The 21,624-nt window shown below is 37.0% G+C and overlaps 1 protein-coding gene across 3 annotated transcripts in view; it reads left to right on the forward strand.

The window, feature by feature from the left end:
- EIF3E (eukaryotic translation initiation factor 3 subunit E) overlaps positions 1-21,624 on the forward strand; it is a 94,462-nt gene that overhangs the window by 30,466 nt on the left and 42,372 nt on the right. For 2 of the 3 annotated variants that reach the window (XM_049633521.1, XM_049633520.1), the window contains exons 2-5: positions 13,724-13,838; positions 15,521-15,638; positions 18,265-18,307; positions 19,987-20,091. In XM_049633521.1, the coding sequence (XP_049489478.1) occupies positions 13,781-13,838; positions 15,521-15,638; positions 18,265-18,307; positions 19,987-20,091 (324 nt within the window). In that variant the 5' untranslated portion in view covers positions 13,724-13,780. Of the gene's footprint in view, positions 1-9,460; positions 9,592-13,723; positions 13,839-15,520; positions 15,639-18,264; positions 18,308-19,986; positions 20,092-21,624 lie in introns of those variants that run through there. The other variant, XM_049633519.1, reaches the window with a different exon arrangement.

Raw genomic sequence — 21,624 nt, forward strand, 5'->3', positions numbered from 1 at the left:
TGGTAAGTGAAGAAAGAAGGGGATTTAAGTCCTCCAAAGGCACCTTCTCTCTCTGTGATACTTTAATGAGGATGACAGCAGGACTGAGGCTTCTGGAAATTCTCATGCAGGCATTAGGTAGAATCAGCACATAAGGAGTTACAAGAGGTCCCTCCAGTGCAAGAGAATAAGGTCAGGAAAAAGTCATCTTCTGAAGATACACACTCCAAGAAGTAATAATTATTTGGGAGGAGAAAAAAAAGACTTAAAAAACACCTAGATGAAAGGTACGTCTGCACTTTCAGTCTAATGAAATTACTCCATTAATGCCTCCTGTACACTTCTATCTTTGCACTTACCACACTAAAGTATAATTGTTGGTTTATGTATCTGTCCCTTTTACCTAACTGTGAAACAGCATTTAGTTTCTCTCTCTTTTTTTTTTTTTTTAACTTCACAATCTAGCTCTGTGTCTAGCACAAAATAGAAACTGAACAAATGTGTGCTGAGTAAATGAACTGGAAATATAACTAAAGAAGGCAGACACTAAAATGCAATAGGCATCTGCATGCAGTATATAAAAGGGTAACTGGATTACAAATAATGTTATTTAGTGTTATTTATAAATATGTAAGAAAGCTATTATATCAGGAGACATGAGCATTTTAAAACATGTGTCCCCTATCGTAATGATAGGATTTCATTAAACCATTCCAAAATATGGCTGGATTTCTTTGAAGAACACAAAGATCTGGATATCCAGACACTGTGCACACTTACTCATTTCCATAGTATCTATCGAATAATTGTTATGTGCCAGGCACTAAGACAGGAATTGGGACTATAAAGACAGATATCATAGTCCTTATACTCAAGATCTGTATAGTAAAGTAGGAGGAAAAAAACATGTAGAAAAAAGAAAAAGTGGGCTAGAATGTTACAGGATGGGATAAATGTTGCTGCCAGTAAAGAGGGTTAGAAAGAGGGATTAATTACTTCAGATATGCTCTTCTAGTGGAAAACACAGTATATGGAAGATGATGCTTCATTTGAGTCTTAAAAAGTGAAAAGGTGGTCAGTGGGGTGGGAGGGGGCAGAAGGGCATTTTCGTCTGAATGACCTGCTGGAAAGCAAGTGAAGAAGCAATAAATGCATGGTTCCACATATATTTTAGAAGTTTTTTTTTCCCTACTTCTGTAAAAAATGCCATTGGAATCTTGGTAGGGATTGCATTGAATCTATAGATGGCTTCAGCAGTATTGCTACTTTAACAATATTAATTCTTTTACTCCATCAACATGAAATACTTTTCCATTTATTTGTGCCTTAATTTTTCATCAGTGTCTTGTAGTTTTCAGAATAGTGACTTCTCAACTCCTTAGTTAAATTTATTCTTGAGTATTTTGTTTTTGATGCTATTGTAAATGGGATTGATTTCTTTCTTTTTCAGAAAATTTGTTGTTAGGGTGTAGAAACACTACTGACTTTTATATGTTAATTTTGTATTCTGCAACTTTACTGAATTCACTGATTAGACCTAGGAGTTTGTGGTTAAGTGTGCAGGATTTTCTATGTATAAAATCATGTCATCTGCAAATAGAGGCAATATTACTTCTTCCTTTCCAATTCTGATACCTTTTTTAAAAAAGTTTTTATTCAGGAGAGAAAGCATGAGCAGGGGAGAGGAGCAGAGGAAGAGAGAGAGAGAGAGGGAGGGAGGGAGGGAGGGAGAGAGAGAGAGAGAGAGAGAGAGAGAGAGAGAGAGAATCTTAAGCAGGTTCCACACTCAGTGCAGAGCCTGATGCGGGGCTTGATCCCACAACCCTGGGATCATGATCTGAGCCGAAATCAAGAGTTGGACACTCAACCAACTGAGCCACCCAGACACCCCATAATTCTCATACCTTTTATTTCTTTTTCTTGCTTGATTGCTTTAGTTAGGACTTCCAGGACTATGTTGAATAGGAGTGGTGAAGACAGACACACTGTCTTGTTCCTGATCTTAGAGGAAAAGCTTTCAGCCTTTCATCTCTGAGTATGATGTTAGCTGTGGGCTTCTTATACATGGCTTTCACTATGTTGAGATATGCTCCTTCTATGCCTAATTTATTAAGCGCTTTTATCATAAATGGATGTTGAATTTTGTCAAATAATTATTTTGGAAAAAAACTTAAAAAACACGTAGATATAGAATAGACACACTTTTTCTGTCTGTTGAGATGATCATACAATTCTTTTCTTTCATTCTATTAGCATGATGTATCACATTGACTGATTTGCATACATTGGACCATCCTTTCAACCAAGGAATAAATCCCACTGATCATAGTGAATTATCCTTTTAATGTGCTGCTGAATTAGGTTTGCTAGAATTTTGAGAGTTTTTGCATCCATATTTACCTGGGAAATTGGCCTATAGTTTTCCTTTCTAGTAGTATCCTTTTCTGGTTTTGTTATCAGAATAATGCTATCCTCATAAAATAAATTTGGGAGTGTTCCTTTCTCTTTGACATTTTGGAAGAGTTTAAGAAGGGTTGGTATTAATTCTTATTTAAATAGTAAAGAGTAAAATCCACCAGTAAAGACATTTGGTCCTGGGCTTCTCTTTGTTGGGAGAATTTTCATTACTGATTCAATCTTCCTATGAGAGTAATTGGTCTATTCTGATTTTCAGTTTTTTCTTGATTCAGTCTTGGTAAGTTGTATGTTTCTAAGAAATTTTCCATTTCTTGCAGGTTATCTTTTCATTAATGACTTTGATTTGGATCCTCTGTCTTTGTTCCTTTGTTCGGCTATCTAAAGATTTGTCCATTTTGTTTATCTTTTCATAGAACCCACTCTTAGTTTGGTTAATCTTTGTTTTTCTGTTCTTGATTGTATTTATTTCTGCTCTGCTCTTTATTATTATATTTATTTCTGCTCTGCTCTTTATCATTTTCTTTATTCTACTAACTTTGGGCTCCATTTGTTCTTTTTCTAGTTCCTTAAGGTGTAGAGTTAGGTTGTTTATTTGGGATCTTTCTTCTTCTTAATGTAGAGAAACAGTAGACTTGGTGGTTTGTTTGAGCAGAGCTTAGCATGGAAAGGTATAAGATTCTGGAGAGATAAGTTTCCAAAGAACTTTATATATAATATGCTAAGAAGTTTTGACTTTTATTATATGAAATAGGAAGTGCAGAATTTATTGGTTTGCTAGGGCTGCCATAACAAAGTACCACAGACCGGTTGACTTAAATAACAGCCTAGAAGTCTAAGACCAAGGTGTTAGCAGAGTTGTTTCTTCCAAAGGCCTCTCTCTTTGGCTTGTAGATGGCTCTCTTCTCCCTGTGTCTTCGCATGGTCTTTCCTCTGTACGTGCATGTGTCTTAATCTGTCTTCATATTTGGTCACCAGTCATATTTGATTAGGGCTCACCTAATGACCTCATTTTAACTTAATCATCCCCTTTAAAGACCCTATCTCCAAATACAATGACATTCTAAGGTACTATGGGTTAGGACTTCACATATGAATTTTGGGAGTTGGGGGCACAATTCAGTTCATAACAAAATTAGCTGTATATTGAAGTCATCTGGATAGCAGAAAGGAGGACAGGTTAGCTGAGTGCAGGACCAGGGACAGTGAGAGCCTTTGAAAGACTATTGCAGTAGTCTGTGTGAGAGATGATCAGAGCCTGAACTAGAAAGACAGAGGAAGAGGATGTGTCAAAGGGAGATGTTAAAAGAGTTAGGAAGACTGGCCTGCATGATAGAATTTAAATTTATCAGCATAGTCCTCAGTACGCTTGACATTTTAGCCCTGATCCCTCAAAGCAGACTAATGTTTTGCCACTTGACATTACACATGGCACCCTCTAGGCATAAAGACTTTCTCAATGTCTTTGATCACAGTATGCTTTTTCTCAAGGCCAAGTCTGTGTGCCTGCTCATCCCTCATTCTTTCCTCTTTTCTTAGCCAGCTAAACATCTATGTATTCTGGTAGAGGTAGTCAAATGTTACCTTCCCCATGAAGACTCAACTTCCTCTGACAGCAAATCATTTCTTGCCCTGGACTCCCAAGTGCACTCTGAATAGACTCTCTCACACTGTGTAACAATTATTTTACATTTTACATGCTTGCTACCACCAATAAACTATAAGCTTCCTGTGGGCTGAGATTGGTTTCCTTTCTTTGTTTCCATAGAACCTGACATGGTGATCAGCCAATGGAAAGCATTCAATCAATATCTAATAAATGAATGAGAATCAAATACCACTGAGTACTAGGTGAGGCTTTGCTTGTTCTTCTTCTGTAGTATCTGTTTTTAACTAAAACACTAGAAAGATAATAAAGCAAGAAAGTCAGATTTTCCATTTTTGGAGCTAAATCTCTCTTATAAAAAGAAACAAGATATTTTCACAAACCAGCAAGGAAAATTCCAAGGGAAAAGCCAGGCAAATCAGTAGAGTTTCCAATCTGTCACCACTTTAATCCAACTTGTAAATCACTTCTAGTTTAATTTTAAAGGACAACAAACCACTATGTTTGTTTGTTTATTTCTTTATTTATTTAAGAACTTAATGAGTGGCTCCCATTGCCTATCTGATCAAATCCAAATTTCCCAGTCTGGTTTTGAAGACCTTCCACAGCCTGGCTGCATTTCACCTATCCAACCCACTGTGCATACAACTGTCAGAATTATCTTCCTGAAACACAGATAGGATTACTCACTCTCATATTCAAAAATATTTTAAGGTTCCTCGTGACCTCAGATAAATTTCAAATTCCTCATATAAGCTTTCTACTATTTGGCCCTCATCTTTCTTTTTTGGCGTATCCTCCCTTAGTCTTCGATCTTCAACTAACTTCCCAAGCTGTCTTTCTCAAATGCTTCTTCCATTTTCCTGTTTTTGTGTCTCTACATTGTTCACATTGTTCCTGAACCACCTGCAAAGCCCTCTTCCTCTTCTTTGCTCAATAAAAAAGACATCCAACCCACCAAAATTTCCCCATTTTCTCTACTCCCATTGAGAATCAATCTCTGGGGCCAGCCTGACTGGGACCCATGCTCTTCTCATATTCCCTACAGTCTCGGATTAATACTCTATCCTTCCATGACAGTCATATACATAAATATTGTATCATGTCAATCAGTATACATGTTTTAAAACACCCTCCCTAGACTCCACATCTATAGCTCTATTTCACTACTTCCCTTTCTAGTAAAATTCCTCAAAAGATGTTTATATATGTTGTTTCACTTCTTCTCCTCCCATCTTTTGAGCCCAATGTGGGGCTTGATACCACAACTGTGAGATCATGACCTGAGATGAAATCAAGGGTCAGATGCTTAACTGAGTGATCCACCCAGGCATCCCAATAACCTGCATATTTTGAAAGCCAAAGGGCAATACTCAGTTGTCTCCTTGAACTAACAACACCATTTGATATACTGCTCTTTCCTGCATGGACCACTCTCCTTCTTTGGCGCCTGGGACACCACTTTCCCTTACTTCTCTTCTTCTCTTTGCCATCTCCTGGTTCATCTTTCTCCAGCTTCTTTACTTTATCTAAGTTGTCCCAACTTCTACACGTTGAAGTGCCTAAGATTTAGTCTTCCTCATGTCTTTTCCAAATGTACTCACACTCTGATCTCATTCAGTAAATGTTTCTAAATTTCATCAATAGGTTGACAAGATCTAGTTTTCTGTCTCCAGCTTTTACCTGTCTCCTGAATTCCAGATTCATATACACCACTGCCTAATCAGTATTTCAGTTTAGATGTCTAATAGGCATCTAAAGCATATGTCCAAAGCTAAACTCTTGCCTTCTCTCTAAAACATGTATCTATCACACCCTTCATTTTAGTAAATGGCCTCTCAGTTCTTCTAGACCTTGGAGTCATCTTTGGCCCTTTTCTTTCTCATACAGTCCATTAGCAAATTTGGATAGCTCTGTGTTTAAAATATATTCAGAATTTTGTTACTATGCACAACTTTTTCAATGCTATCTCTAAGCTGCCATCATCTTTTGCTTGAATCATTTCAGGAGTCTCTTAATTGGCTTCTCTATGCATATGCTTGTTGCCCCCACCTCCCAACCTCTGAAGTGGTCTTTTCAAAGCATAACTCTGATTATGTAATTTCTTTGCTCAAAATTCTCCAATAGCTTCCCATCTCATTCAGAATACAACCCAAAGTCTTGACTGTGGCTTTCCAGACATTGTCATCTGTCCCATAGCCCCTCTCCGAACACATCTTCTATCATACTTCCTTTTGTTCAATCAGCTCTTGAATTTCTAGTCTCTTTGCTATTTCTCAAGGACATCAACTGCAGTTTTGATTCAGTACCTTTATACTTTTACCTGGAATTTTCCTTTAGAAAACCATACGTTCCTTACTTCCTTCAGGTGTCTTTTCACATTCTACTTTGTCAGAGAGGTCTTTCCTAACAACTTTATATCAATTAGAAGCCTTTCCTCACCATCCTCTAACTTCTACCCTGCATATTGTTCTTCACAGCATTTATCACCACTGGACAAAGTATATATTTATCTGTTTTCATCCATCTCCTTTCCCTTGAATATATGCTTCTTTAGAGAAGATAGTCAGTTTTTATATTCCCAAGACCTAGAACAGTGCTTAGCACATTGTTAAGTATTCAATTTATACAGAATGAATGAATAAGTAATTGCCACCTATTAGGTTGAAAGCTCCTATATAGCCTTTACTGATAATATATTCCCATTAATACCTAGCTGAGTGCCTACCATATGGTAAAAATTCAAAATGATAATCAAACTGAATTGCATCTTATTTCTCTCTGCTTCTCAAAAATGCCCTATGTTCCTTATTGGAAAATTTCCATACTGCTACCTAATTTCTTCCTTTCTCTGCCCCCAGCCCACTTCTGCTAGAAGTTTTGGTTGCTATTTCTTTAACTTCCTCTTTTCCTGTCTATATTCTATTACAACTTTAGTATCTGGGCTTCCAGAAAACTTTGCGCACAATTTATAAATTAAGTTTTATCATATATATGTACAGGACAAAGCATAATATATATAGGGTTCAGTACTATCCATGGTTTCAGGCATCCACTGGGAGTCCTGGCACATATCCACTGTACGTGCATGGTAAGCAGTAACAACTATACCAACTGATCCAGAATAGTATCTCAACTTGCATACTACACATTACCACTTGGATATCTAATAGGGATCTTATTCTGTCTGAAACAGAATTCCTGATTTTAGCACCCATACCTATTCCTTTACCATTCTCCCCCCATATAGTAGTCATCAGTGAGTACCCAGTTTCTTATGCCCAGAGTCTAGGAATCATGTTTTTATTAATTTTTTTAATGTTTATTTAATTTTGAGAAAGAGCAGGAATTGGGGAGGGGCAGACAGAAAGAGAGAGAGAGGGAGACACAGAATCTGAAGCAGGCTCCAGGCTCTGAACTGTCAACACAGAGCCTGATGTGGGGCTCAAACCCACGAACTGCGAGATCATAACCTGAGCTGAAGTCGGAGGCTTAACCAACTGAGCCACCCAGGTGCCCCTAGGAATCATTTTTTTTTTTTAAATTGAAACCTTACTCTGAGATAGTAGATTCAGAGGCACTGTAAGAAATAATACAGGGAGATCCAGTGTATCCTTTACTCAGTTTCCTCCAGTGTTAATATGTTGCAAAATTATAGTACAGTCTGGCAATTCCTCAAGTGACTACAGATAGTTACCATATATCCCAGCAATTCCATCTCTGGGTAAATAACAAAAAAACTGAAAACATATGTCCACACAAAAACTTGCACATGAATGTTAATAGCAGCATTATTCATAGTAGCCAAAAGGTAGAAACAACCTAAATGTCCATCAATAGATAAATAGGTAAATCATATGTGGTACAGCAGCATAATAGAATATTATTTGGCCATAGAAAAAAATGAAGTACGAGTAATGCTACAGCTTGGATGAACTCTGAAAATATTATGCAAAGTGACAAAACGCTACCTAGTATATGATTCCATTCATATGAAAGTCCTGAATAGAGAAATCTACAGAGATAGAAAACTGTTGCTTCAGGCCAGGGTTAGAACGAACAAGAGGAGGAGATGAAGAAGACGAGGTCAGTGTAAGATAATAAGGCTTGGATAGTTTTAAGCATATTTAAAGTCACTCTGGCTGCTGTATCAGAATAAATCATAGGTAGAAAAGAGGGTGAGCAAGCTAATTAGTGAAGAAGCTACCCCAAAAATCAAAGCAAGACATTGACGGTGTTTGGACTAAGGATGTGACTTTGGAGGTGGTATGAGCTGATCGGATCTGGATATGCTTCAAAGGTTTGAACCAAAGGTTTTGTTAGTAAATTCAATGTAGAATGTAAGAGAAAGAACAAAGTCAAAGGTGATTCCGAGGGGTCTGAGTAACTGAACAGATGGAACTGGCATTCATTGATATGGGGAAGAGTGCAAACAGAGCAGGTTTTGATGAGCTACATGGGGGAGTTTTGTTCTGGACATGTTAATAGTGAGATGTTGAGTAGCCAGCTAAATGTATGTGAGTCTGCGGCTAACTAATAGTCTGTGTTGGAGCTATACTTTGGGAGTTATCAAGGTATAGACTGCACTTAAAGCCCTTAGGTTGAATGATATCAACTAGGGCATTAACATAGAGAAAAGCTCCAAGACCCACAAGGACTCCAAAATGAAGAGGCCTGAAAGATGAAAACGGACTAGCAAAGGAAACTTGAGAATAAAATCCACATTCCTTATCTTAATCATGACATAGCCCTTTTCAGAGTCGTTTACCTTACTGTCTAGTCACACAGGATATTTAGCTATTGGAACATACCAAGTCCTTTCCTGTCTCATGGCCTTTGTGTTTGCTAAGCTTTCCACCAGCATAGTTTTACCCTGGCTCCAATTTTCGTGGCTTCCTTCTGTCAGTACAAACTCTCAGTTAAATTGTTACCCTAAGTTTTCTCTTACCTCCCCCCCCGCCAATTAAACAGGCCCAGCCCGACCACCCCCACTAAATTATGGCTTTTACTATAAACTAAAATTATTTCACTTGTTTCCTGTCTAGAAACGCGTCCTACCATAATTTAACAAACGATTACAAAATGATCAATATATGCCAAACGAAACCTCAGGTCTATTCCTTCTTGTACGCAACTTTTCGGAAAACAGGAGCCTCATTATCTTGTCCTCTGCCGCATCCCAATGTAACCGACAATCCCTCAGCAATCAATTCTCAATTTTCAATATTTATTAGCGAAATGCACTGCAGGATACTGACAAACTTTCAAACGGAAGATCTGGAGCCCGCCGCTCCGCCCAGTCCCAGAGTTGCCTAGAGGAAGGAACTACCTTACCTTGGCACGCATGCGCCGCTGTTCGCGGAGCGCTACGGGCTGAACCCCGCCCCTTTCTCCCTGGCTTGTTGAACTACTGCTCATGCGCAATCTGGGGCCTGTCTGTTCGTTTGTCGGCGCTATGAATAAAGTTTTAGTGAGCTCAGACTCCCTTTTTCCTTGCCAAGATGGCGGAATACGACCTGACTACTCGTATCGCGCACTTTTTGGATCGGCATCTAGTCTTTCCGTTGCTTGAATTTCTCTCCGTAAAAGAGGTGAGGGGGGCTTTGAGCGCGAGGAAGGCGTGGGAACGCGTGATACACTGGGGAAGGCCGAAAGGCGGTGACTCTAGCCCTAGGCCTGACACGTGTGAGGCGGCCGCCGGTTTGGTCCTGGATCGGGCAGTAAGGATCTGCTGGTAGTTTAGCGTCTCCTCAGTTGATTAGCACCGCAGAATTCGGTTGTGAAGAGAGGTGAAGTGACAGTAGGCAACTTAGGGGGAGAAAGAGGTCTTTGCTTTACTTCTTGACGTGACGGTGCCGGAGGGACTTCCGCGTCGGTTCCTCTCGGAAGTTGATCGTTCGCCAGCTTCGCTAGGGTAATGCTTGCTTCCAAAAGCAAATTGGTGTGTGAGAGATTTTGATTTTTCTTTCAGAAACTGTGGGAAGGATGTGCGTGGCTTTGTTTTTGTTTGCTGGAACTTTGGAATAATTTTCCTACCCTTATGTGAAATAGGTAGACTTTAATTTCCATAAAGTTGTGCATTTTTCCCTTAGAGTTTTCCTGGTCTTTCCTGCCACTTCTAGAAGCGTGGCATATTTTGTCGGATGGGGACGCCCTCCTGCCCCCGCCAGAAATTGGACAGTTTTTACTTAACAGTGCTTTTTTCGGTGTATACAGACTTCGAGTAATTTGAGTGTTAACATTCATTTAGCTACTCAAAATATCGTGAGATTAGTTTGTGGTTTTGGTACCTCATTTTAAAACATCTCAACCCTAAAAGTTTTGATATACTGGTCTTAGTTATACCTTGAATTTGTTGGGAAATTGATACATTTTATTAATTATAATAAAGTAATATTATTATGGTGAAAGGATTCAAATATTGGCCAGAAAAGTAAATGAATTCTGCATGTGAACGCAGATTACAACATAAGTTTACTTAGGGAATTCTACATTTGGGGAGTAGATTTGTGTGTCCCAAAAGCAATAAGACCAAAAAGCCCTTCAAAGAAACATAACATTGTTCTGATAACTTTTCAAATCTTCCTGGTAGTTACGGTTCATTAGATATGTGTACTCCTCATTCACCTGATCCTTTTCGAAATACATAACACAACTCCAAAGTTGTGATGTTAGGGAACAGCAAAGTTCCCTTACGGGATTGTTAGACAAATTACATGAGATAATGCATATAAAGTACTTAGCCTTGTGGGACAAAGTAAGTACTCGTGAATATTTTCTATTCGGAGGGTAGGCCATCCTGTATGAGAGAGGAGTGAGGCAACCACTTGGGGTTTTGAGGAGTGAGGTAAGGACAAGAAATGGGGACTGAGAAAACTGACCAAATACAAGAATTGGTTAGTGTGGATGACCCAACTGAGATTGAAAATCATACATTTATAAGAGCTCATGCCAGTCACTCTCAGATTGAAAGGAGCATTGGAAGATGATTGAAGTAGTATCAACATGTTTGGAGGTAGACATGTAAATATATGTCATTTAGAGATGGATTGCTGATCAGCAGAGAAAAAGCACAAATGTGATTGAATAGCATTGTTGCCTGCTCTTGAAACATTTTATAGTCATCCTTAGCCAGAACATAGAAAACAGATGATTTTTTTCCCCAGAACTAGGGATTGACACTGAATTGTATTTGGTTTGAGAAAATGGATGGAATCAGTGATACTACTACTAATGAGGAAATCTTTGAAATAGCTAAAAAATGATATCTAAACTAATGTGGTGACAACGAAAAAGGGTGATATAAAAATGAGAAAGAGCAGAGGGTACAATGGGATGATGAAGCATTTTAATGATATTGGTGACCAAGATGATGAATTTAAGTTGGAAGTCTTAGAGATGAGGTACTAAGTGAAAGTTGTGAGATAAAGACATTTTAAGGCTTGAGGGTTTTTTTTTTTTTAATGTTTATTTTTGAGAGAGCGCAAGCAGGGAAGGGACGGAGAGGCAAGGGACAGAAGATCCGAAACAGGTTCTGTGCTGACAGCAGAAAGCCTGATGTGGGCTGGAATTCAGGATCTGTGAAATCATGACCTGAGGTGAAGCTGTACGCTTAACTGACTGAGCCACCCAGGTGCTCCAAACCTTGAGTTTTTAAAGATCTTCATTGTGGATGTTGGATTTTGTGGAGGATGACAGCAGGAAGAGATGTCAGAAGAATATTTTCAATCTATTAAAAAGTTGGAGCTGTTTCCCAGAGATTGATAGACCACAGATTGGCAAACTATAGCCCGTGAAGCAAATACAGCCCTTTGCCTGTTTTGTATGGTCTGTAAGTTAAAAATAATTGTAACAGATGGACGTTTGCAAACATTTTCAGTTATAGAACACTGACTTTATACCCCAATTGAGTGAAACAGTTCCCACCCAGAAAGAATGACATTCTTCTCATTAGTATATCTCTTTTACAAAAAAGTTTACTCCATTATTTTTTACTTAGAAAAGAAATTGTGGAAACTCTTACAGTACTGATATAGCCTATCCTAGATTTTTGCTTCTTGGTTTAAAAGTCTAAAATATTTCCTATCTACCCTTTACAGAGTAAGTGTGGGTGGGTATAAGGCAGAATTTAGAGAAGGTGATATAAGCAGATGCAGATTTAAGAGGCTAGTAAGGTCTTAATGGCAGAGGAGCGATGCTTTGAATCTACAGTAGAGACGATGCAAATTAAAAGCTATCAATGGGGTGGCAAGAAGAGGTTGACACGCTAGAGAAAGATGTTTTCACTCAAGATTAGGTTCTCCTGTTTTTTTAAGTAAGCTTTTTATCAGGTATAACATTCATACAGAAAAGTGCCAAATAATAATGCCTTTTTTCAGAGTGAACCCACTTGTGTGACCACCATCCAAATCAATAAATAAAACATTACAAACATCCTAAAAACCTTCCTTCTGACCTTTCCTAGTCATTACACCCCCCAAAGGTAAGCGCTAGTCCTAGAATAGTTTTGCCTGGTTTTGAAATTAAGCATTGTAGTGCTTTGTATGATTTATTTCCTTCACCACTGTGAGAGTCATCCAGGATGTTAGGGTAACTGTAGTTCTTTTCGTTCCCAGTGCTGAGTGTTAATATGTTAGATGAGTAGACTACAGTTTATCCATTCCAATAATTGATAAACTTGGCTATTACGACTAGTACTGCCATGAACATTCTTGGAAATGCCCTTTGAATATATTCCCCCATTTCTCTTGGGTATCAAGGATCAGAATTACTGGGTGAAAATGTATGTTTGATTTTAGGAGATAAAAACAGTTTTCCAAAGTGGTTGTACTTCTGCCAGAAGAGTTAAGTGTTCAGTTACTCTACTTCTACACCAACACTAGTATTGCCAGTTTTTTGTGTGTGTGTGCATGTTTGTTTTTTTTCAAATGTGGCTTTAACTTGCATTTTCTGTGTGATTAATGAAGTTGAGAACCTTTTTTGGTGTTGGCCATTTGATTATACTCCTGTAAAGTGGGTATTAAAATTTTTAGCCATTTTCAATTATTTTTCTTATATTCTGTAGGAGTTCCTTATATATAGTTTGGAAGTTTCAGTTTTGATCTCATAGCTGTACCATTTGATCACCTTCATCTTTTCACAGGCAGTGAAATGTGGAATCTTCTTGTGTTTTTTCTTTCCTTGACAAAATTAAATTTAGTATGCAGATCTTTTGCTGAAGCCTTATCTTGGTAACTGTTCACTTAAAAAAATTTTTTTTTAATTTTGATTACTGTCTCCTTAAATACTGTATAGGATCCTTACATGTTGCTCATTGCACTAAACTTCACATTTATGTGAGTTCGCTTGTGTGTCTGTTTGATTCCTGTAGTATGGGTTAAATTGTTTCTTGAATTCCTTGCAAAGCAAAAACCTGATACGACATGGCTGACCTAGAGAATGGGTGCTAGTTCTGTTTTAGTGGTGTGGATGGGTAAGGATTATGAAGGATTCAAATGATTTAGCAAAAAAAATATGTGGGGGTAGAGGAGAACCCACCTCAAGGAGAGATGGGTAGGCATCATGTGGATGTGAGAGATAACTAAGAAGGTAAAAAATTTGAGTTGATTGCTGGTGTGGCAAGGAAACCACTATATATGCTTATCAGTAGAGTTGGTGTGGATATTTATTAGTTTATTTGTGGGAACTTAAACATAGTCATTAGAAAGTAATTTTCTCTTGCAGATCTATAATGAAAAAGAATTATTACAAGGGAAATTGGATCTTCTTAGTGATACCAACATGGTAGACTTTGCTATGGATGTATACAAAAATCTTTATTCTGATGATATTCCGCATGGTAAGTTTTGTCATTTGGAACTACAGCTTGTCTTGTGAACTGAGGATATGTGTGTTAAAGTTTTGTGATGTATAAAAGAGCTTTTAGCCAAGAGCCTTTAATGCTATTTGAGGTTATTATGGTTTAAAAGTTCTTTGGATGAAAGGTAATGTGAAGGTTACATGTCATCTAAAGTATATTATTTTCTCACCACAAAAAGTGTGAGACTACTTTAAAACATGGTCTTTAAATATTTTCAGTTTATAGTATGTATCATCAAAATTGTGCTTATGAATGAATTGTCTCCTTGGAATTATCTGAGAATGTGGCTGTTTTTGGTTTGCTAGTAACTTTTTCAGTTAGCATCTGTGTGCCTTAGAGATTTTTTTTTTTTTCCCATCTTGAGGCATCTGGGTATAGTCACGGTTCTCATAAATAATGTCCCCAGTCCCAGCATCGTCAGTTCACCTGGGAGAGCTTGTTAGAAATGCAAATTTTGAGGTCATACCCCAGGTCTACTTAATCACAAAGTGTTGGCTGAGGCCCAGCACTCAAATTGGAGAACTGCTGTGGTATGGTGTTTTCCACGTTTCCTATGGTAATAGATGTTCCTTTAAAAAAAAAAAAGTTTCCCCGTAAGTTTGAAAAATGCTGTATTATTTCTTTTGTGAGCATGTTATTTTAAAAGATTCTAAGAATGCTTTCAGTACATAAATACAATTTATTTAGTTTAAATTGACATTTTCCATAATTTAAGCACATATCCCCTTCTATGTTTGAGAAACATTGTTCTAGTAATACTTTTTAATGTGTAACACAGAAATTATTATACTAAACATAATCACCTTTTTTGCTTATATTACAGTAAGTGACAGTAGCTCTTTAAATTTTAGTTTGTGATGAAAAAGTTAACTTTTTAAAAAAATTTTTTTAATGTTTATTTTTGAGAGAGAGAGAGAAAGTGCGTGCGCGGGGGAGGGGCAGAGAGAGAGGCAGACACAATCGCGGAAGCAGGCTCCAGGCTCCGAGCTTCCAGCACAGAGCTCGAAGCGGGGCTCTAACCCACAAACTGCAAGATCATAATCTGAGCTGAGCCGAAGCCACCCAGGCGCCCCAAAAGTTAACTATTTCAGAGTAAAAGTTTAAAGCATGCCTGCAGGGTAGGTTATGTTCAAGTTTTCTGTGGCTCTTCATAATGCGGTAAAAAGAAACTAGAATTGGGTTTGATAGATTACAAAAGTAGGTTTATAGTGAAAAGAGAGATTATTGGTTGGATTTAAATTCCATTCAATCTAATTGAAAATCTATAGTAATGTGTAAACCACTCTGAGTCTCTGTTCAGGAACTCCGGGATAATACTCATCTGAGAAAATTCATTGAGAACAAATGAAACACTAGGAGTAAAGTATTTGAAATGTGGATTTAGATAATTTCTCAGCAGCCACCCCCCTCCCCCAGCTGTATTTGTATATTCCTCAGTTTTCCTTAAGAATAAGAAGGGGACTTCTTTATGTGCTTCTGCATTGCTAGAAAGAAAAAAAATGGATTTGCGAGACTTACCGGGTTGGTGGTTCCTGGCATGTGAATATACTAGGGGCAAATAAATCTATGTACAACTGAAATAAATTGAAATTTTTCCAGAGATATTCTCATGGTGAGCAGTATAGTTCAACATTATAGTACTCCTTTGCATTTTTAATTAGCTTTGAGAGAAAAAAGAACCACAGTTGTTGCACAACTTAAACAGCTTCAGGCAGAAACGGAACCAATTGTGAAGATGTTTGAAGATCCAGAAACTACAAGGCAGATGCAGTCAACCAGGTAACCTCCCTTAATTTGAATTCTAAAAATTCTTTTCTGGATTAATACAAATGTTAATTCAAATTTTATTTAATATCCCATCATAAAAGTTCAGGGTTTAATTGATAACTTTATCTGTTTATTTTCATTTATCCTTATTGTGTATGGACCAGGAATTCCTTAATAAATATTAATACTAATTTTTTTTTAACTTCTTTACCAGTTCCCCAAATCTGATCATGCTACAGCAGTTCTGCCTTCCTCCCCTCTTCCTAGGGGACATTTGGCAATGTCTGGTGACATTTTTTCATTGTCACAATTGGAGGGGTGCTACTGGCACCTAGCAAGGAGAGAGGCCAGGAATGCTGCTAAATATCCTACAATGCATTAGACAGTACCCTACCCTCCAATAAAGAATTATCCACCCCAAAAATGTCAGTGGTACTCAGGTTGACATACCTGTGCCTGGGCAATACCTAGAGGGAAACCTGAGCTCACTTTATCATTTGGCTACATTCTCTCATATCCTTCCAACCTCATTGCCCAGCCCACGGAGGGAGGGTGGTGTGGAGCTAATAAAGTTATTTTATTCTTAACTTCTCCTTAATTAGAAATAAACATAGTGCTTGGTTTCCAAAGAATGCATATTGACTTACTCTGTCTTGATATATATCATTAATTGAAGCCCTTTGAGTTATTAGAAACTTTTTAAAATAAAATCTCCTACTAAAATTGAATATTGCCATTGTGGTAAATCTTAGCTACCAACATATTTACTAGAAGAATTGCTGAAGATTTTGCCATGTTGTATCTTCAGCTTTTACAATATATGGCCAAACCAACTATTAAGAGAGATTAATTCTAAGTTGTCATTTGTGATCTGGGGAAGTGTTACTAGATAATTTTTAACAAGACAGCAAATACTACACGATTGTTATACCATCTTTTAAGTTTATTTTTCAATTTTATTTTTATTAAAATTTTTTTTAAATATTTATTTTTGAGAGAGAGAGACAGAGTGTGAGCGTAGGAGGGGCAGAGAGAGAGAGAGGGAAATCCAGAATCCGAAGCAGGCTCTGGGCTCAGAGCTGTCAGCACAGAGCCCAATGTGGGGCTGGAACTCATGAACCTTGAAATCATGACCTGAGCCGAAGTCAGACGCCCGACTGACTGAGCCACCCAGGCACCCCATCTTACAAGTTTATTTATTTTGAGAGAGAGAGCACACGTCTACGTGTGTGCATTCAAGCTGGGGAGGGGCAGAGAGTGAGGGAGAGAGAATCCCAAGTGGGCTCTGAGCTGTCAGCGCAGGGCCTGACACGGAAGCTCAAACTCACGCATGGTGAGATCATGACCTGAGCCGAAATCAAGAATTGGCACATCACCCAGGAGCCCATATACCATATTACAGTGTAGCCTGCTATATTACTAACATACACTGTGTTATACTACATATATATACACAGATTATATACACACACACACACACAGATAGCTATACGTAAAATATATATGATTGCTTAGTAAGATAAAGCCATCTGTGTGTGTGTGTATATGTGTATATATATATGTGTGTATATATATACATACATATATATATATATATATACACACACACACACACACACACACACACACACGCTACATGTATACACTTATAATGATTTAGGCCTTCAGGTCACATGTAAATGCCCACAAAGGAACAGCTGAAATAATCTAGCTGTTAGGGGACAATCAAAAATTTAGAATTTAAATTCTGAATTTATTCTAGTCACTTAAATACGAGGAAGTAATGAGATTAGGGTTGAATAAGATGAATATAGATTTATTCACCAAATATTAGAGAGCACTCCTTGCAGTTTAATAGGCATGGCATTGAGATAAATGAAAGAATGGAATTGTTTTAAAAACTTGTAATTAAACTACTTATTTTCAAAGTAATAACCTCTTCCTGCCAATTTGTTTTTAAATTTTGTTCAACATACTGTATTTCTCATACTTTCCCAGAAATACCCAATCAACCAAAGGACAGTGATTACATACTAAAAGGTACAAGGAGTATAACACAAGTAATTCACTATGATCCACAAGAAATGTTAAGCTTTTTTTGAAATCTTATGTTAAAAAGTTATACATGTTTCATATTCAGTATTATAATATACCCATGTTGATTTTGGTGATGATATATTCCTTCCCCATTAAATCTCAAGTAAAATTATGTTCCAGAAAAGCATTCCACAGCATTCCCTCTTGTGGTAAGCATAAGAAAATGTTTCCTTTTTTGAAAATGCCCAGAAAGTGGGTCACTGTGCCATCTATCACTTGTTCCTTGGTGTCTTTGTCATCATTTTGTCTTTTACCCGCCTGGCAACATCTTAGTTATGCAAAGCTAATTTAAGAAAAGTTAAATTGGATTGACACTGAGTTGGATAATAATTATACAGGGTGTGTAGCATAGATATATAAGTTAAGCATAATTGATTAATCTTGTAATGTTCTGTTTATTTGATTCTGGAAGACTTACTTTGTTTCTAGTGTTTAAGTATTAAGATATTTAGATGGCTTTATGTGGGTAATAGGAATGTTTGGATATGCTCATTTTGTTTTCTGTGGCCTATCAAATCAGTAATTTTTGTTTCTAATTTAGAGATGGTCGGATGCTGTTTGACTACCTAGCAGACAAGCATGGTGTAAGTGGTATTTTAAAAATTTCCTAATTTTCCCATTTATAATTTATTCTACTTTAAATCATTGTTAATGCATTTGATGGCAGTTGTATTCATGTTGGCAATGATTCCACAAATCTAACAAAACATATTTAAGTGATATATTGGTCAATAAAGGGGCTCTTTCTTATCTTTAAAAAAAAAATTTGTTTAGGGCACCTGGGTGGTTTAGTCAGTTAAGTGTCCAACTCTTGGTTTCAGCTCAGGTCATGATCTCAGTGGTTCGGGGGTTTGAGCCCTGTGTCGGACTCCCTGCTGACAAGGGGGAGCCTACTTGGGATTCTTTCTCTCTCTCTCTCTATCTCTCTCAAAATAAATAAATAAATAACACTTAAAAAAAATTTCTTTAGTTGTCCTGTTTCAATAAGGTTAATTAAAGAATAGTGCTGTAAAGACAGGTTTGTGGCTTAACAAGAATACAATTTGCAGATTGACTTATTAAATATATGATATGTTTTCAAAACATCAGTTTTTAAATTGGTGCTGATAAGAAAATGAGATGCTTACTTATACTTACCTTTATTTTTTTATAAATATTATTTTGAGCGAGAGTGTGAGCGCAAGTGTGCTTGTGAGTGAGGTGGGGCAGAGAGGTAAGGAGAGAGAATCCTAAGCAGATACCACACTCAGGTCATCATGGAGCCCAACATGGGGCTGGAACTCATGACCCTGAGATCATGACCTGAGCTGATATCAGGAATTAAGGGTCAGATGCTTAACTGACTGAGCTACCCAGGCGCCCCACTTAAACTTACCTTAAATCATAGAAATTCTCAAAACTTTTTATTTTTCCTAGAATACTCAAGTAATAGGTACCATTTATTTTTGATGGATTAACAAATAAAGATACAACTAAATTTGAATTAGAAATGCTTTGAGCAGTAGAATTAAGTAATACTTTGGCTGCCTTGTGGAATATAGTAGCTCTTGACATTATCGAGGTTTTCATAAATACCCAATAAGGGAATTTTATTGTAGGCTTTTCTAGTCATCTCCCAGTCTCCCTTCCCTTGTGTTAACTCAAAGCATAAGGATTTACATATAATTAATTCTTTAACTTGCATTCAAGTTTTATCTCTCATTTAACAATTACTTTGGCAGGAGGTATGCTGACCACTGTGCAAATTATTCTTTCTGGCTTCCATATAGAATGTTTGGTGTATTTGATAATGTTCTAGTTCGGAGTCCTTCTCTTAGATTTCTTCACTTTCACTTTGCTTGCATTGCTAATGTTAATATTTCGTGTCATTTGGAGGCCAGTTTTCACAGAGAATTGAAGTTTACTGTACATATTATTTGTACAGAATCACAAGACTGTATAGGGATGCATATATTTGGTAGTTATCTAAGCTCATTAACCAGCTGGGAGACCTTCCCACTGCAATTCAGATTTGGATTGCAACAAATTAGGTATTATAGAATTTGTAACTCTTTGAGACCAGAATTGTGAATGCTAAATCCACCAATTCCTAACATATGTTTTAAGAGTCATATGTATTTCTGATCATGGATTTTGTTTTTGTTTTTTGTGACACTTGGCATACACAGAATTGACTTCTAGGGACGTTTAAAGGAGTGAATGGTTTGAATTTTAAAACTCAAAGTTAGAAATAGAACTGATGCTTTTTCTTTTCTTTTTTTAGTTTAGGCAGGAATATTTAGATACACTCTACAGGTATGCAAAATTCCAGTATGAATGTGGGAATTACTCTGGAGCAGCAGAATATCTTTACTTCTTTAGAGTGTTGGTAAGTAATTTTTTTTTCTTTCAGATTTTGTAGGTTTTACTTGCTTTGTCAAGACATGTCTATAGATTTGAGTCTGTACATTAACTTTTCAAGAATTCTTAGGGAAAGGAAAAAATAAAACTTTTCCTAACAAAGAACAAATAGAAATAGGAAAGCTTATATCAGGACCTCAAAATTTGAAGAAAGATTTAACTTGTCCTTGAAATCCAAAAGTAGGAGCCACTAATTTGTTATTTTATGTATAATTGTATGATTTTAACATTAGCAAAATTCTATCAATTTGTTATGTTACTGTGCAGCACAGTGAGCAGCACATTGTGGGTACTTAATAAATATTTATTGAATAAATCCATTATTCCTAACTTTAATTCATTATTTTATGCCGTATATCTCCCTTGAGTTTGTTTTAAACACTATGGAATTCTTATGATATTTGAAAAAAAATTACACCTTAATAGTAACTTTTTTCCATTTACTTCTGTACTCAGCTGAGTTTAGAATATGAAACTCTGTGTGTGTGTGTGTGTGTGTGTGTGTGTGTGTGTGAGAGAGAGAGAGAGAGAGAAGAGAGAGAGAGTGAGTGTGTTTAATGTAGGAGGTAGGTGAGTTTAAATGGTATTATTAGAGCAAATTTCTAACCATAAAGAATCCTGTTTGTTATTTTCATTTGGCTATTTGACATGTTCCTAGATTACTGCCTTTTTAAAAAAATTTCAATGTTTATTTTGAGAGAGACAGGGATCAGGGAGGGGCAGAGAGAGAGAATCCCACGCATGTTCCCACGCATGCTCCATGCTCTCAGCACAGAACCCATAGCCTCATGTGCGACTTGAGGAACCATGAGACCATTACCTGAGCTGAAATCAAGAGTTGGACTCTTAACCAACTGAGCCACCCAGGTGCCCCTAGATTTTAGGGCTTTTGTTTGGGAGGAAGGAGAGTTCCATGAAGCCACAGAAAAAAATCAGCATTTGAAATGAAAAGATCTCTTTCTCATTTTGCCTTCTGTGTAGGTAATTGTATTAATAAATGCCTTGTGGAGTTATCAAAATACCCTTGTTTTAACTAACTTCTCATTTGAAGAATTACAATTTGTTACCTTGGGTTAATAAGCAAGTACCTAAGTCTCTGATTTCTCTAGTTAATCCTAGATGTTGGGAAATGATCTCTTAAGACAGGGACTTGACTGTTTTCTAACCTTGGAAGAGTCTGTTTCTTCTGTCTCTGTTTTCTGGTGCCTTTCTTTTTTTTTTTAGCCGCATATGTCAAAAGATGTAGGGCTGCTATCTTTGGTTGTTTTCCAGGAAATTAAATTTTCTTTTGGTGGGGAGCAGGGAAAGGGAAGAGATTGATATGTTATTAATTCAAATAATTCCTACACTTAAAAAAAGTACTTAGAGAACTTCATTTTTTAAAACTACCATCTATCCTTCAAAGAAATAAAGATTTTCAGTTTATTTCCAAGTTTGATTTGAAAAAAAATTATTTTTCTCTTGCTCCCGTTTGTGAATATTCTTAATTTGCAGATTAGCT

The sequence above is a fragment of the Panthera uncia genome, chromosome F2, assembly GCF_023721935.1.
Source record: "Panthera uncia isolate 11264 chromosome F2, Puncia_PCG_1.0, whole genome shotgun sequence".
In the NCBI taxonomy this organism is placed as follows: Eukaryota; Metazoa; Chordata; class Mammalia; order Carnivora; family Felidae; genus Panthera; species Panthera uncia.